Genomic DNA, 16,046 nt, shown 5'->3' with positions numbered 1-16,046 from the left:
GCGCATATTAAACAAATATGTAGGACTGCTTTTTTGCATTTGCGCAATATCTCTAAAATTAGAAAGGTCTTGTCTCAGAGTGATGAGCAGGGGTGGTGGCCAAGTGGTTAATGCGCTTGGTTTCAGTTCAGAAGGTTCCGGGTTCAAATCCCACCCCTGCCACATTTCTCCATGTAATGTGGAGTTGCGTCAGGAAGGGCATCCGGCGTAAAACTTGTGCCAATTCAACATGCAGATCCACCTTGGATTTGCTGTGGCGACCCCAAGTGCAAACAAGGGAGCAGCCGAAGGGACTTACTTTTTTTTGTCTCAGAGTGATGCTGAAAAGCTAATTCATGCATTTATTTATTCTAGGCTGGACTATTGTAATTCATTATTATCAGGTTGTCCTAAAAGTTCCCTGAAAAGCCTTCAGTTAATTCAAAATGCTGCAGCTAGAGTACTGACAGGGACTAGAAGGAGAGAGCATATTTCACCCATATTGGCTTCTCTTCATTGGCTCCCTGTTAATTCCAGAATAGAATTTAAAATTCTTCTTCTTACTTATAAGGTTTTGAATAATCAGCTCCCAACTTATCTTAGGGACCTCATAGTACCATATCACCCCAATAGAGCGCTTCGCTCTCAGACTGCAGGCTTACTTGTAGTACCTAGGGTTTGTAAGAGTAGAATGGGAGGCAGAGCCTTCAGCTTTCAGGCTCCTCTCCTGTGGAACCAGCTCCCAATTCGGATTAGGGAGACAGACACCCTCTCTACTTTTAAGATTAAGCTTAAAACTTTCCTTTTTGAAAAAGCTTATAGTTAGGGCTGGATCAGGTGACCCTGAACCATCCCTTAGTTATGCTGCTATAGACTTAGACTGCTGGGGGGTTCCCATGATGCACTGAGTGTTTCTTTCTCTTTTTGCTCTGTATGCACCACTCTGCATTTAATCATTAATGATTGATCTCTGCTCCCCTCCACAGCATGTCTTTTTCCTGATTCTCTCCCCTCAGCCCCAACCAGTCCCAGCAGAAGACTGCCCCTCCCTGAGCCTGGTTCTGCTGGAGGTTTCTTCCTGTTAAAAGGGAGTTTTTCCTTCCCACTGTTGCCAAGTGCTTGCTCACAGGGGGTCGTTTTGACCGTTGGGGTTTTTCTGTAATTATTGTATGGCTTTTGCCTTACAATATAAAGCGCCTTGGGGCAACTGTTTGTTGTGATTTGGCGCTATATAAATAAAATTGATTTGATTGATTTGATTTGATTTGTGAATCTTGTTAAAGTTGAGGGTCACATGGATTCCAGTCAATATCAGCAGATTTTTAAGAGCAATGTTCATGAATCAGTGACAAAGTTGAAGATGTGCCGGGGTTGGATCTTTCAACAAGACAACGATCCTAAACACTGCTCAAAATCTACTAAGGCATTCATGCAGAGGAACAAGTACAACGTTCTGGAATGGTCATCTCAGTCCCCAGACCTGAATATTATTGAAAATCTGTGGTGTGATTTTAAGTGGGCTGTCCATGCTCGAAAACCAACAAACCTGACTGAACTGGAGATGTTTTATAAAGAAGAATGGTCCAAAATACCTTCAACCAGAATCCAGTCATAGGAAGCGTTTAGAGGCTGTTATTTCTGCAAAAGAAGGCTCTACTAAATATTGATGTATTTTTCTGTTGGGGTGCCCAAATTTATGCACCTGCCTAATTTTGTTTAAATAATTATTGCACACTTTCTGTAAATCCTGTAAACATCATTTCACTTCTCAAATATCACTGTATTTGTCTGCTATATGATATATTTAACTAAAAATGCTGATCCAAACAACCAATGATTTACGTGTATAAAGGTAAATCAAGGAAATCATCAGGGGTGCCAAAATTTTTACATACAACTGTAAATGAAGCCCTCAGAGCTGAGGTCTCCTTCTCTAAACAGCAGAGGAGGAGTTTTAAACTTGGCCGTTGTTCAGTATGGACCTGTATGATATCACAAGGTCAGTTCTTGCTTGACATGAAAGGAACAGAAAAACAGAAAAGAGAAGACTTCAAATCAGATCTGCTTAACAATTAAACCAACCTTTTCCTCATTGATGAAACACTTCACTAAACTCGATGTTTTCATGTGACCTTGAGTGTCAATATTATTGTAATTTTATCCTAATTTTCATCCTGATTTATCTAAAAATGAAGGTGTGATTTAGAGCTCCAATGACTAATTGATGATTAAATTTATCTATTTTGATGACCGATGGATCATTTTGAGTCCAAATTCTCTGTGTGGGATTTTATTCCTTAATCCCCAAATGATCTTCCTCCCGGATCCTCTTCACTTGCCTCTGTAACACTGCCCACACTGAAGTCCTGAACAGCTTCCAGTAAAAGTAATTAGGACTTGGGACAGTGCAAAACCTGTTTTGCCCTTTGGTATCTTTCCTGCCAGTCACTAACATAAACAACCCATGCATGACCTCCCAACCCGATGCAAGGGTACGGTTTCAGTCACCGCTATCAGTAAACGCAAATAAAATCTGGGATTACCAGCCTTGCCAACCTTGCAGACTATTGCTGGTAACACTGAGAAAAGTGCTGAGTGAAGAAGTAAAGATGACTTGGGTGGGAAATATTCATTTCTGGCAGCATTTCTTTTATATTATTAATTTTTTTAAAATTTTTAATTAAATGCTTTTTATGACAAAATAATACAAGGTTGAAAATTATAGGGGAAAAACTATGGATATGAGTTACCTGTAATTTAACCAAAGAATTAAACTAATTAGGAAAATAATAAAGGGATTCATAGCAAAATTAATTTAGTTACAAATAATAATAATAATAATAATCGGATATTAGTTGTAGCCCCAGTTATTTCAAACACTGCTCTGTGCAAAACATAGATCTGACCTTCAGCTTCAATATTGACCTTGTTTATCAAAAGATGTGTAAACATGAGCGATTTCAACAGCAGATCTTGAAAGAGTTTTTTAAAATCTGTGAACAGGGAGGAGAGACAGTGAGGGACAATAACATCCCCGAGGCCTGGGGAAAAAAAAAAAAGTCAATGAAGGAAATGAAATAGCTCTTAAAAAATAAGAGTTACAACAACGACGGCCAGGAAGGAAAGAATCTGAAGGTAAAAGTGATGAAATAAGAACAAAGGGAAGTGAGTACCCTAACTGACCAAAGAGCACAGAGATACGAGTTCCTGAAGTATTAAACTGGCAAAATGTAAGGATCAACTGTGTTGATGGCCTTCACAAAGATAACTCAGACAGATATGGAGGAATTTTGTAGTTTTCAGTTGCTTTTTTTAAATCACGTGACCTTAAAGGACAGAAAAATCACCTGGAATCTGCAAGGGATTTTGGGCCCCATGAAAAGAAATCTTACTGGGCTGCCCCCCATATTATTTTGTCAGTATTATAATTGTATTAGGGTCCTCTTTGGGCCCCTGTCAATCATGGGCCCCTAGAATCCTTCTCCTTATTTTCCTCTTTTCGGCACTCCTGCCTGGAATAGCAGCATTTTATAGTCAGTTGACTCCTAGCCTGTTTCCATAATCATATTTTTTTGTGTGTGTGTGTGTGTGTTTGAGTTCCCATTAATGAAATCATTTGGAAAAGAAAATAGCAAATTCTCTGTGGAATGAAAAGGCATTTTAATTTAAATGATCAACACCGCATTTGAACAGGACACTGACACAATGTCAACGATTTAACATGCATTTTAAACAAAATGTTTTTTTTTTAAAGTTATGTAAATTTGTGTTGCATTTTTTTTCCCCAGCTCTGCGACCGCCTCAAAAACAATAAGGTGGTATTATACCGCCACCGTGTGGCTGAAATGTGGAACATTCCCGGAACTATTTTAGTTCAGCCACTGGGCGGCGCTGCTTCTTTTCAGCTCGCCTTAAGACGGCCTCTCGGCGGCTTGTCGTTGGCTGTGTGCGAGGGTTCACGCAGGGGTCGTGTTGTGCTTTTGTTTCCATCATGGCCTTCGTCAGCCTGTTCGTCAGGAGGCAGCTGCCGCAGACCGGCTCTTACTTCGTCCGGCTGCTGAAGCTCGTCCGGCCTCCGCTGAGGAGACTGCACGGCTCGGCCCGGCAGCGGGTCGGAGACAAAGGCCCGTGGGGGAAGAGCCGCGGGTCCGAGCAGCAGCAGTACCCGCTGACGGAGCTCGATAAGGCGGACGCACTGGTAGGTACATCCCGGGAATTGCTTCCTGCACTCTAAAAACAAAACAAAAAAACAAAAACAACCTCACTTTTTGCTCTTTTAAAGTCTCCACAACTACTTCTGACTAAATCTTATTTTTGTTTATTACAAAGAAATATGACATATGTAATTTTGTTTCTTTTTAAGTCCATATGGACTGTTGAAAGCGTCAGTAATTTATGCAAAACATGCTTTAAAAACACGTAAATGCAATATTGTGCAAAAGTTACAGGCATGTGAAAATTTAAAGCTTAACGTAAAATTGTAATTTACACCTTTTTATAATATTATATCTTTGTTTTTGATAGCAAAATTAAAATTTCTTCCTTATTTGAAATTTAAACTGGGTTGCCTTTAGTCACAGGGTTTGATCACTCAGTTCGCCAAAATCCATCATCCATTTTCTATAACTGCTTACTCCCGTTACGGTTCATGGCGGGGTGCTGGAGCCTATCCCAGCAGCAATAGGGCGTGAGGTGGGGTACAGACAATTTAAAGTTTCCAATCCACCTATCCTGCATGTCTTTGGATTTGGGAGGAACCAGGAGCACCCAGAGGGAACCCACGCAAACACGGGGAGAACATGCAAACTCCACATAGAAAGACCACAGGTGGGAATCGAACCCATGACCTTCTTCCTGTGAGGCAACATTGCTAACCACTAAGTCATTGTGCTACCCCAGTTTACCAAGATTATTGGGCACCGTAGTCTCATTTAAGGGTGGGTGATAAAGGAGTTAAATGAAAGAGCATATGATGCAGCAATTGTACTTTCGGGTACAACCCCATTATCATTATTCACATTAAATCTTGCAAAAACTTGCCGTCACAACCTCTCCCATTTGCCTCGTCTTCCATTCTCCATGGGGAACTGAAAAAAACTGTACTTTTCACAACAGCTTTGTTGACTGCAGCCAAAAACAAAACAGTACACCATCTTTCAGTGTGAAGTGATGCTGTGTTTGTGTTGTGCAATGGCAGGCTGTCCCCAGAAGTGGTCAAATCCCGTGATATCGCAGGGGTTCAAAAGACTGCGCTGCTCCATCATTATAATTTTTTTTTTTTCAATTTCATAAACTGAGAAGTTGCTTAAATGATTTAGGAGGAAAATCTCATTTAATTTGTTGGAATTTGGATACTCCAAATATCAAGTACGGCTGCAACTAATGATTAACTAATGATTTTTATAATTGATTAACTGGTCAATTATTTAGTCGACAGATGCATAAAATGTAAAAAAAATTGTGAAACATGTTGATCAGCCTTATCCAGAGCCTGAAATTAACCCATCAAACGTCTTGCTTTGCCCACAGCCCAAAGATGCCAGGTTGGAATAAAAATGAGAGCAAAATAAACCGGAAAATATTCACATTTATGAAGCTGAAATCAGGGGGTTGTGTGGTCGGTGCACTCACTTGCTTTCAGAACAGAAGGTTCCTGGTTCAATGCCACCTGTGCAATGTGGAGTTGCAGCAGGAAAGGCTTCTGGTGTAAACCTTGTGCGAAAGTAAACATATGCAGATCCATATCTGAACTGCTTTGGTGACCCCGAGCAAAAAAAAGAAGTTGAAGAAAAAAAAACTTTAAGAAACTGAAATCAAAGAATTAAAAAAGAAGACTCAAAATGGTGAATTTAATGCCAAAAAAGTTCTTTATTAATTTAATAACTTCTTGAGTTGAGTGTTATTACATCTAACATTCTTCTGGATTCCACATCCAGAATATACTGTGGTTCGACTCAAAAATTACATAAATTATTTCCAAGGATATTATTCATCTGCTCACAAACAGTTATCCAAGTTCATTATTATTATTATTATTATTGTTCTGGATCAAACTCAAAATAAAGTCCCTTATTTTCTTGGACGTTATCCATCTGCTCAGAGAATTTCATCAACATCCCCTCAAGTTTTTGAATTAAAAGTTTCTATGTTGCCAAACATTATTTTGAATCTCAGTTCCAGAATATATTCTGGATCACCTCCAAAGTTGAAGCATTTATTTTCCAGAACATTTTCTCTCTTCTCACCAAAATTCATTGAAATTCCTTGATAACTTTTTGAGTTATCCCGTGAACAGGTGAACAAACAGACAAATGGTCGTGAATACATTACCTCCTTGGCAGAGGTAAGAAGAGATAGTAGAAACTTTAACACGAGCCAAATCTAATTTTTAGGAGCCAAACTATAAGTAAGGCTTAAACAATGAGAAGCTGTGCATTATACGATTTGAATGCACAAGGCGGAGTCTGAAACACCACTACACGAAGCGGTGTTACTCCGTGAAGTGCATTCATACTGTATAATGCACGGCTTCGAGTTGTTTAATCACCTTATACCATGGTCCCACACAGTGAGCTAACACACAAATATTTATTTAAGTTAACAGAACTTGATAAAAATGCGTAAATATTTGGGACTATTTTATGCCAGTCTCAAGATATTTTCATCCTTGGCAACTGTTCTGTCTTCTTTCCCGTCTTCAGTCTTGTCCAGTTCATCCGATGTTAAATCTTTACGCCGTTGCTTTTGCTCTCCTCTTCCCATTCCTCAAACATTTTATTTTAGCCAAAAATATAAAAATTGACTTGGAAATCCATGTTTTATCGCGTTTCTGTCATTCACCTGTCGAAACACAGCTGATCTGCGCCAACTGATTTGCACGTTGCTATGGTGAGGACCAGGCCAGAGTGAAATTACAGTGACTTATCTCGCCAAACTACGTGTGCGTATACACGAAAATAATGCACGCCAGTTAGACATGGAATTCTCACTGACCATGGTATAATGTCACATGCTGCACTGTTAAAGAACAACCTCGGGATATGGAATGGGAAATTTAAAGGAGTTTATGGACGCGCGATACGGCAAAACGTATGGCCGCTTTTTTCCCCCTCATGTTCATCCAGTGGCCATTGGCAACCAGAGGAAATAAAAAACGGTCACAAAATTTAAACATTTGTCACATTAGTGACCGTTGTTAACCATCTGGAGCCTTGCATTCTTTAATACAAAGAGCAATCAGAGATTTCTGATGTCCACCAAGGGTTGACAAGGACTCAGAATAGCAGATATGTTATTCACATCATGACCCAGACTTTACGTGGAACCAGATTCCACAACACAGTGCGGTAATTGCATATTGATTCAGAATAGTCCGACTGATCAAGATGCTGTAATCTGATATTTAATTCCCAAGCTGAAACAAAATAGTGTCTTTCTGACCTTGGTTTTACATCGTGATGTCGTATCTGTGAAGTAGTTTTGATGTAATACTTAAAAGTCTACAAACTGAAATTCGGATCTGGATTCAGATCGCCTATAAAATTTAATGGAGTTTCCAAAGCCTAACACCAATGTGTGGCTAAAAAATGACAGACTCATGGTGTAAATTGCTAAAGTTATGAAGCAGACATATATAGTTTTAGATGTATTATAGTTTGGGTTGTTTCAGCGGATTTGCTGGCAAGTCCATTCTGTTAAATAAGTAACTATTCATTTAGTTGGTGTAAGATGTAAATAACATTTTTCTTATTTTTCAGATGCTGAGAAAGTCTCATGAAACAGGTAACTTGACTAAATTTTCCACTTGAAACCTAACGTCAGCTCTGTGTGCTGTAATCCTCACATTTTCTTGTTGCTTCTTTCTGCAACCAAATAAATACATAATTGAAAATCCAACAATTACATAAATACTGTTGGAAAACAAAAAGGGCAATACATTTTACAGTATTCTTGAAGTCTGTGATTTCTCCAGATGTCCGTCAAAAACCCAGACATGCAGCCCAATCTTAGAGTGGGATGTCGCATTATGTGCAGTATTTTTATATAAATACTGTTTTGTATTTCTAATGCCAGATTCTGTCATTTAATTAGTTTTTGTTTTTATTTACTGAACTTTTCAGTAAATGAGAGGAGGTGACTGAAATTGAGTTATATTTGTGTGAAATGACAATAAAGTTCATTCATTCATTCAGATATATTTAAAAAAGAAAATGCATTTGAGAAGCTCAAAACTGAATGTCTGACATTTTCACTGAAGACATAATTAAACTAGAAGGAACAATCAGAGAGCAACACTTAGGACACATTTCTTTTACACAAATTCATTCTTTGTGAATCTGTGATTATATAAAATATGATTCTCTTTCAGCTTGATATTTAATCAGTTCTGTACAAAATGTAGTTACTTTATCCACAATGTGTGATCCACATTGGCTCCAATGTTGGAGTTACAGTTGTGGTTTTGTGGTTGCAGGTTTGACCAGTAGAACGGTTATACAGGTTTACATAAATGTTTAAGAGAAACCGTAGCGCATCTTTACATGTTCCTTGAAATAGCCATTCTGTCTGTCTTCTGTATTGCAGCTAACGATCATTTTCATAATGAGTTAATCTGTCAGATACTTTCTTGATTTTAATTAGTTGTTTGGTTCATTAAATGGTGAACGGGGTCGACCGGTGTTTCCAGCAGGCCAAGATAACGTCATTAAATGTCTTATTTTATCCACAACCCAAAGATATTCAGTCTGTTACCTGGGAGAAGGAACAAAAGCAGCAAAGAAACCAGAAAATACTCTCATTTAAGAAGCAGAAATCAGAAAATTTGGTCTTTTTCATTATTTTAAAGGATTGATTTATGAATATGGGTGGCAGTTACTTCAGTAGTCGATCATTTGGTATTATTCTACCCCTACATTTAAATTTAAGCATTGGGCCAAAAATGTTTCCCTTTGACATGTGACCTTTATTTATTTATTTACCTTTTTCCTCCAGATCTTTTTGTGCACACACTCACTCACACACAAAACGAGAACCCCATGTGCGCTGCCACAACATCTGCCAGTTGACTGCCAGGCTATTAATCACCTGCTTCTTTGAACTGTGTGTTTGAAACAGACTTATTACATCATCATGTCTTGATTCTTAATCTGTACAAACCGGTGCAGTGGTGGTGAGACAGTTACATGTTCCCTTAAACAAAGAATAAACAGATTCTTGAAGACAAAGAACAAAGGCAGGCGAGTGAGACGAGAGGTGTGTTGTGTGTGTGTGTGTGTGTGTGTGTGTGTGTGTGTGTGTGTGTGTGTGTGTGTGTGTGTGTGTGTGTGTGTGTGTGTGTGTGTGTGTGTGTGTGTGTGTGTGTATAAAATAAAGAGGATATATCGGGAAAAAGTGTGATTGAGGCGTTTCTTGACAGGACGGGGTTTGAGGCTGTCAGCAGGGTGACGGGTGGCGACACCGTGGCAGGAGGTGGGAGTGGGTGGAGTGACGAGCAGGTAGCTGAGCACACCAGCGTACTGTCAGTGTTAATGCATAAGATTAAAATCGCCAATAGAAACTAAGTATACAGCAACAGTGCGTCCTTATTGCTTCATGTTTAAGTAGTCGTGTTCTCATTCAGTCACTGAAAATATTCTAAACTTTAGAAGTGAGATTTGAAGACTTTCTACTAAATTTTGACAGATGAGACCCCTGGTTTCTAAAAATACTTTACCATTCTGAGACTAGCACGACAGGGTGCATTCGTTGCATTCGCTGACTGATGGAAAGTTGGCGCCCATATTGCGAGGGATGTGTTTGTGTTCTGAATAAAGGTACCTAACAGAGAAAACGCACCTGCTCTCATGAAATATAATTTCATTTATCATAACTATTCCATTTGATTTTCATTAAACACTGCTTATTGATTAAGTTACAATTTTGTAAATTGTACAATTTGTCAGCATTGTTTGCATCATTAGAATACTTTAAATCACTTTTTCCTCATTTAAAAGGCACATCAGTAAATTCTCAGAAAATAGTTACAAATTTATGTATACTTGTAAAAAAAAGCTGACAAGTTTTGGTAGATAATTACTGGTAGGGTGATTGGTATAAATAATGATCATTTATTTCCCCAACAGAACTGTTGGTTATTCTGCTGACAAGAAATATGAAACTGCAACATGTTCCAAGTTTGTAAAATTCATAACTTGCCATCTGTAGTTGATATGTACGGTACTTAGTTAATTATTAATGTATATATTGTTTGTACCTGTCAGCCTGATTGACTTTGGGAGTGAATTTTCTCAAGATTTGTCCCAAAGTATGTTCATAATATTCAAGGTAATACCAGGCATTCAAAGTTGGCTTTCGGCCTTGCTGCTTACGTGTAGAAAGTTCTCCAGATTCTCTGAATCTTCTGATTATATTATGGACAGTAGATGATGGAATCCCTAAATTCCCTGCAATTGAATGTTGAGAAACATTGTTCTTAAACAGATGGGCTATTTTTTCACGCAGTTGTTCATAAAGTGGTGATCCTCGCTCCATTTTTGCTTGTGAACGGCTGAGCTTTTTGGGGGTGCTCCTTTATATCTAATCATGACACAATTAGTGTCCTCAGTTCCCAAACGCTTATTGAGTGTTGTTAGAAGGAAAAATGATGTAATACAGTGGTAAACATACCACTGTCCCAGCTTTTTTGAAACGTGTTGCAGGCATCCATTTCAAAATGAGCAAATATTTGCACAAAAACAATAAAGTTTATCAGTTTGAACATTAAATATCTTGTCTTTGTGGTTTATTCAATTGAATATAGGTTGAAGAGGATTTGCAAATCATTGTATTCTGTTTTTATTTACATTTCACACAATGTCCCAACTTCATTGGAATTGGGGTTGTATAAAGTAGAGATGTTAGTTTATCCACTCCTGCAAATTTTGTTAAAAAAGGCTGATGCACGGTCCACCAAGTGGCACTAAACTTCCTCAAAATTGGACAAGTCAAGTACTTTGGCGCCCCCTGGTGGCCAGCACCATCAAGACCCCAATGTTTTTTCAGTTGCACTTGATAGAGTAGGGCCTGCATTTGTTGATAACATTGAAATCTGTTTGGGGTCTTGATGGCGTAGAGGATTATGGGCCTTTAAATACAGCCAATTTGAACCCAAATGACCAGACTTTGAGTGCTCCCTATATTCATTGCCATCGATCCCCCAACCTAATACGTATGTAAGATGAAAGAGTTTGCCTCCATAAGTCATTTGATAGTTAAACTGGCTTTGGGACTTGATGGCGCTGAATGTTACCTCACTTGAAAGATGAGAATTTAATGAAATATCAGTTTTTGTGTATTTTTGCCTTGAACATTAATGACCCCTGGCAAGGTCACCATTTGGTTTTTGGTCGAAAAATTTTGGGAAAGTTCGTTTCTTGGTAGGTTCCATCTCTGAGCCAGGTTTTGTTGAAATCTGAGTCCGCTTAAATCACAGCCTGCCTCATCCTTTAAAAAAAAAAAAAAGGCTCTTAAATTGGACAGGATGGGCTCATTAATATACGAGGGCTGTCAATAAAGTTACGGTCCTTTTTATTTTTTTCAAAAACTATATGGATTTCATTCATATGTTTTTACGTCAGACATGCTTGAACCCTCGTGCGCATGCGTGAGTTTTTCCACGCCTGTCGGTGACGTCATTCGCCTGTGAGCACTCCTTGTGGGAGGAGTCGTCCAGCCCCTCGTCGGAATTCCTTTGTCTGAGAAGTTGCTGAGAGACTGGCGCGTTGTTTGATCAGAATTTTTTCTAAACCTGTGAGACAGTGGAATATCCGGATAAAATGCTGAAACCGACTTCTTCTGAAACTTCTCTGTTCTCTCACGACGTCCTGGATCAATAGAGCCTGAAATGTGGATGTTTTCAGCTTGAACAGGCTGATGACGCCGCCTGAGAGCGCAGCGCGACGTCTCGCACCGTGAAAAGTCCTTAAAGCGACAGAATCACCTCAAAATCTCTCATCAGCCGTTAAAATTTTCACTGAAAGCCAGCTTAATTTTTCGAACCGTGTCCACTTCGATGTGTCTCACAGGTTTAGAAAAAATTTTGATCAAACAACGCGCCAGTCTCTCAGCAACTTCTCAGACAAAGGAATTCCGACGAGGGGCTGGACGACTCCTCCCACAAGGAGTGCTCACAGGCGAATGACGTCACCGACAGGCGTGGAAAAACTCACGCACGCGCACGAGGGTTCAAGCATGTCTGACGTAAAAACATATGAATGAAATCCATATAGTTTTTGAAAAAAATAAAAAGGACCGTAACTTTATTGACAGCCCTCGTATTTAGCTACTGAGCCATTTCCTCACTCACTGCCATCTTAGAAAGTACAGGCCACCTGCACGGCTGTGATGTTTCTGTCTTTGTTGGCAGGATTCCTCTCGTGGTTCAGGAATGGTCTGCTGGCCACTGGAGTCGGAGTCATCGCTTTTGTCCAGAGTGAAGTGGGCCGAGAAGCAGGATACGGTACAAACGTGTGTGTGTGTGTGTGTGTGTGTGTGTGTGTGTGTGTGTGTGTGTGTGTGTGTGTGTGTGTGTGTGTGTGTGTGTGTGTGTGTGTGTGTAGGCCTTCAAGCCAACATATAGCCATCCTGAGCTCTGCTCTATGACAGGAACACAGCCGACACATCCGAGTTAAAATAGTCAAGTAACAGTTAATAAATGATTAAATGTTTTCAATCAATAAAAATGAAATCTACTGACTGTTTTAAAAATTATAGGGTGGCCATGAAATAACAACTACACCATTTATTCAAATAATCAATGGACAGAAATATAAATACCTTTTTGAAGTAATTAGTTAATCATTTTAAACATCCAGCTTCCTCGACGGCGGTATGAATTCTCTTTTGTTCGTCAGCCTGCAACAGCTGTAGGAAAGGAATCTAACACTGCGTGACTAAAACAGACAGGAAACTGGTTTAACATGTCTTTAAATGGGTTTTAATGCACTCACAAGCTTTTTGTTCTCAACCAGGTCTAAACTCATAGTAAAGTGGAATAAAATATTTTCTAGCCGGTTTATACTAACTGTCTAAATTAATTAATTTGGATTTGTACTGTTTGGTTATCATAAATAATTTAAAGATGTCCTGAGCTTTGAGAACATCAAATGGACTTCTGTAAAAAACATTTTATAAAGGTAAATAATCAGTGTGTTAAGCTTAAAAATAAGTTAATCGATGGTAATAAATGGGCAGAACATTGTATTGCGTTCTAGAAATTGCTCACAGCATGAGGGAATAGTTTCATTATTGTTCTTTAATATGAGATTGAGTAATTTCTTTAAAAATTTATTGAATTTCTATTTACAAAACTGAGCTTTGCTTTTTTTAACAAATGCTGTGCCTTATGTAAAAAGTCAATTTGGTGATTAAATATTGGTTCTGCAGTAACATCGTGTCACTCTGTTTGTCTTCAGCCTTCTTCATCCTCGGAGGCGTGTGCGTGTCATTCGGCGGCGCTACTTACCTCACCAGCCTGTTTGCCTTGCGGAGAATGATGCTGCTGTCTGTGCCGGCGTTGCTACTCCACGGCGCGGTGGTGAGCAGCGTCGCCCTCTTCTGGTTGTGCGCCGTGTCGCTCTACATCGGCCGGCTGGAGGTCGAGATCATCCACGAGGATAACGAAGAGTGTGAAGAATGCCGAGAGAGACGAGAACGCCGGCGTTACGGCGGCTCCCATGACAATGGACACAGTGATGCTGAAGACAGTAATGGACGAGGCAAAGACAAGTAGCCTTCACCGTGGGACGGACGGAGAGCGTGAACTGCTTTGTGACAGGGTGAATTGTGTTAGCAGGCCTGCATGCGTTCATATGTTGGTGCAGTGAGTCTCCCATAAATGCAAACTTCTTCTCTACAGGTGTAAAGTTTATTTTCAAGGTTACAATAACTTTTATATGCTGAGAATCTTTAATAATTTAAGAATTGTACAGGCCAAAATATTTGTCACTGGTAAACCTAAGCTTTGAACTGGTTCAAGGAGCGACAACCAGAAACTTTGCCATTTTATAAACCTGCTTTTTCCAGTTAAGGGTCATAGGGGGTGGAGCCTATCCTAGCAGCCATTTGGAGAGAGGCGGGGTCCTTAATTTATTACTAATTATGTTTTCTGCTTGCAATGACTTGGTACCGACTTCACTTCTTGTCTTCCTCTGTACGTCTTTAAATTACGGGGAGAAATTTACCACTTGCAGACAATTATCAAAGTGTGGCATGTTCTCCCCGTTTACACCAAATGAGGTAAATATTGTGGTTAACCCGATATGGTCTTGGATATCAACTTCAGTGTTTGATGGATAAGCTAACATGCAAAAAGAAATAAGTAAGAAATAGTTAGCTAGCTCCAGTCAGGCTGAGCAGTGCATCAGCATAGGCTAGCTTGTTAACTTTGCCGTTAGCAACGGTCTATAGAATAAAATACAGCCTGCATCAATAGACATTTTTTTCTAACATCTGAAAGATACAAATTATGTCACACAAGCTTACATGGACCGAGCCATCTGGCTCAGCAGCAAAAGCTACAGTCCTCACACGACCATAACAATAACCCCTAACTATAACAACGCTGCGCTACATACGAATAGCCACTTCCTAAAACCACACACACTGAGTAAATATAAAGTATTAATCTGACCTGTTATGTCATTTCAATTGGATTCATCATCACAGCCTGACAATAAGATGCTCTTGTTTTGAAAGACGATGTCTGGGAAATACTTTAATTCCTTATCTTGAAAATTACTGAAGAAACACAGCATTTTTAAAGAAGTCCCTCATTGTTTTGTCTGCTCCAGGTGCACTTCTCCGCCTGAACCAGAGAACTCCAGTGCTTTGTCCTGTCAACAAGAAAAATAACTTATTATAGCCATCGGGTATTGCGAAGGCCTTGCGTCCTATTACGGTCAGGGTCTTCAAATTCACAGGGAACATTCTTGGGACGCAGACATTGGACAAGTTCAAAGATGGCTAACCTTGACCTATTTTAAGATGTCAAAAGTTCACATTCTGTTTTCTAGTTTTATGCTCATACGACCGAGGGTATTTTAGCATTGCGTTATATTTTTAAAAGCTGAACTATATTCCCGCCAGCTTTCTGCTTGCAATGAAAGTAAATCCCATTTGATCCACCAAGACAAAAAAAAGCATAATAATGACCTGAATAAATACAGTGTTTTCAAAGAAGTCCGTTGATGCTCGTCTGCTCCAGGTGCATTTCTCAGCATGAAACAGAGGACGACGGGGCTTTGTCCTGCAAACAACACCCAAAATAAATATCAGAGGTGAACCTCACCAGGTCTTCTTCTTCTGTCAAGTTTATTGGCACTTTGCAAACCAACATGGTGCATTTCTGCCACTGTTTGCGTGTGAAGCATTAAAGGAGTCTGACATCCTCATTGGTTCACTGTAAACAGAAGCCTTTCAAGAATGAAATAAATAACGGTATTAACCGGTTACCATTATTTTAAATAAATGGTTATGTTCTGGAACATAAAAAAATATAGTTTCTGGTTTCGTTTTCATTCATAGCAAAATACCAAAAGTTTCTGGTTTTCGTTCCACGAACTGGTTCACAGCCTTGCTCTTATTATTTTTCCCCCACATTCCTTGCAGGCACACTGAGAAGACTGACACAAGATTTTATAAAAGTTTTACTTCACATGTTTTCAAACTACTGCCCCTGGAAGTAAGTAAAGTTTATTTGTATAGCACCTTTCAAGATAAAATCACAAAGTGCTGTACAAGAATTTAAGAACACAGAAATAAAAATACAGAAACTAAAAACAGCAATACCATAAAACTAGTTAAAAGCAAGTCTGTACAAATAGGTCTTGAGCTTCTCCTAAGTTCCAACAGAGTCCACGGAACATAGTGGCAGTGCATTCCACAGTTTGGGTACCACGACTTCAAATGCACAGTCTCCTTTGGTCTTCAGCCTTGACCTTGGTACAACCAGCAGGTTCTGGTCCAAGGACCTCAGAGACCTGCTTGTCATATACGGGTGCAAGAGTTCACTGATGTAAAGTGGAATTTGT

The 16,046-nt window shown here is 39.3% G+C and overlaps 1 protein-coding gene across 1 annotated transcript; it reads left to right on the top strand.

The window, feature by feature from the left end:
• The first annotated feature begins 3,904 nt into the window (after positions 1-3,904).
• tmem160 (transmembrane protein 160) lies at positions 3,905-15,529 on the top strand. Its single transcript, XM_034169252.1, has 4 exons — positions 3,905-4,177; positions 7,737-7,761; positions 12,383-12,475; positions 13,431-15,529. Exons 1-4 carry the CDS (start codon positions 3,971-3,973, stop codon positions 13,745-13,747), a joined length of 642 nt encoding a protein of 213 aa, XP_034025143.1. The 5' UTR covers positions 3,905-3,970; the 3' UTR covers positions 13,748-15,529.
• The last annotated feature ends 517 nt before the right edge of the window (positions 15,530-16,046 follow it).

Source organism: Thalassophryne amazonica, chromosome 4 (assembly GCF_902500255.1).
Source record: "Thalassophryne amazonica chromosome 4, fThaAma1.1, whole genome shotgun sequence".
Lineage (NCBI taxonomy): Eukaryota > Metazoa > Chordata > Actinopteri > Batrachoidiformes > Batrachoididae > Thalassophryne > Thalassophryne amazonica.
This window is presented reverse-complemented; position numbering and strand designations above follow the sequence as displayed.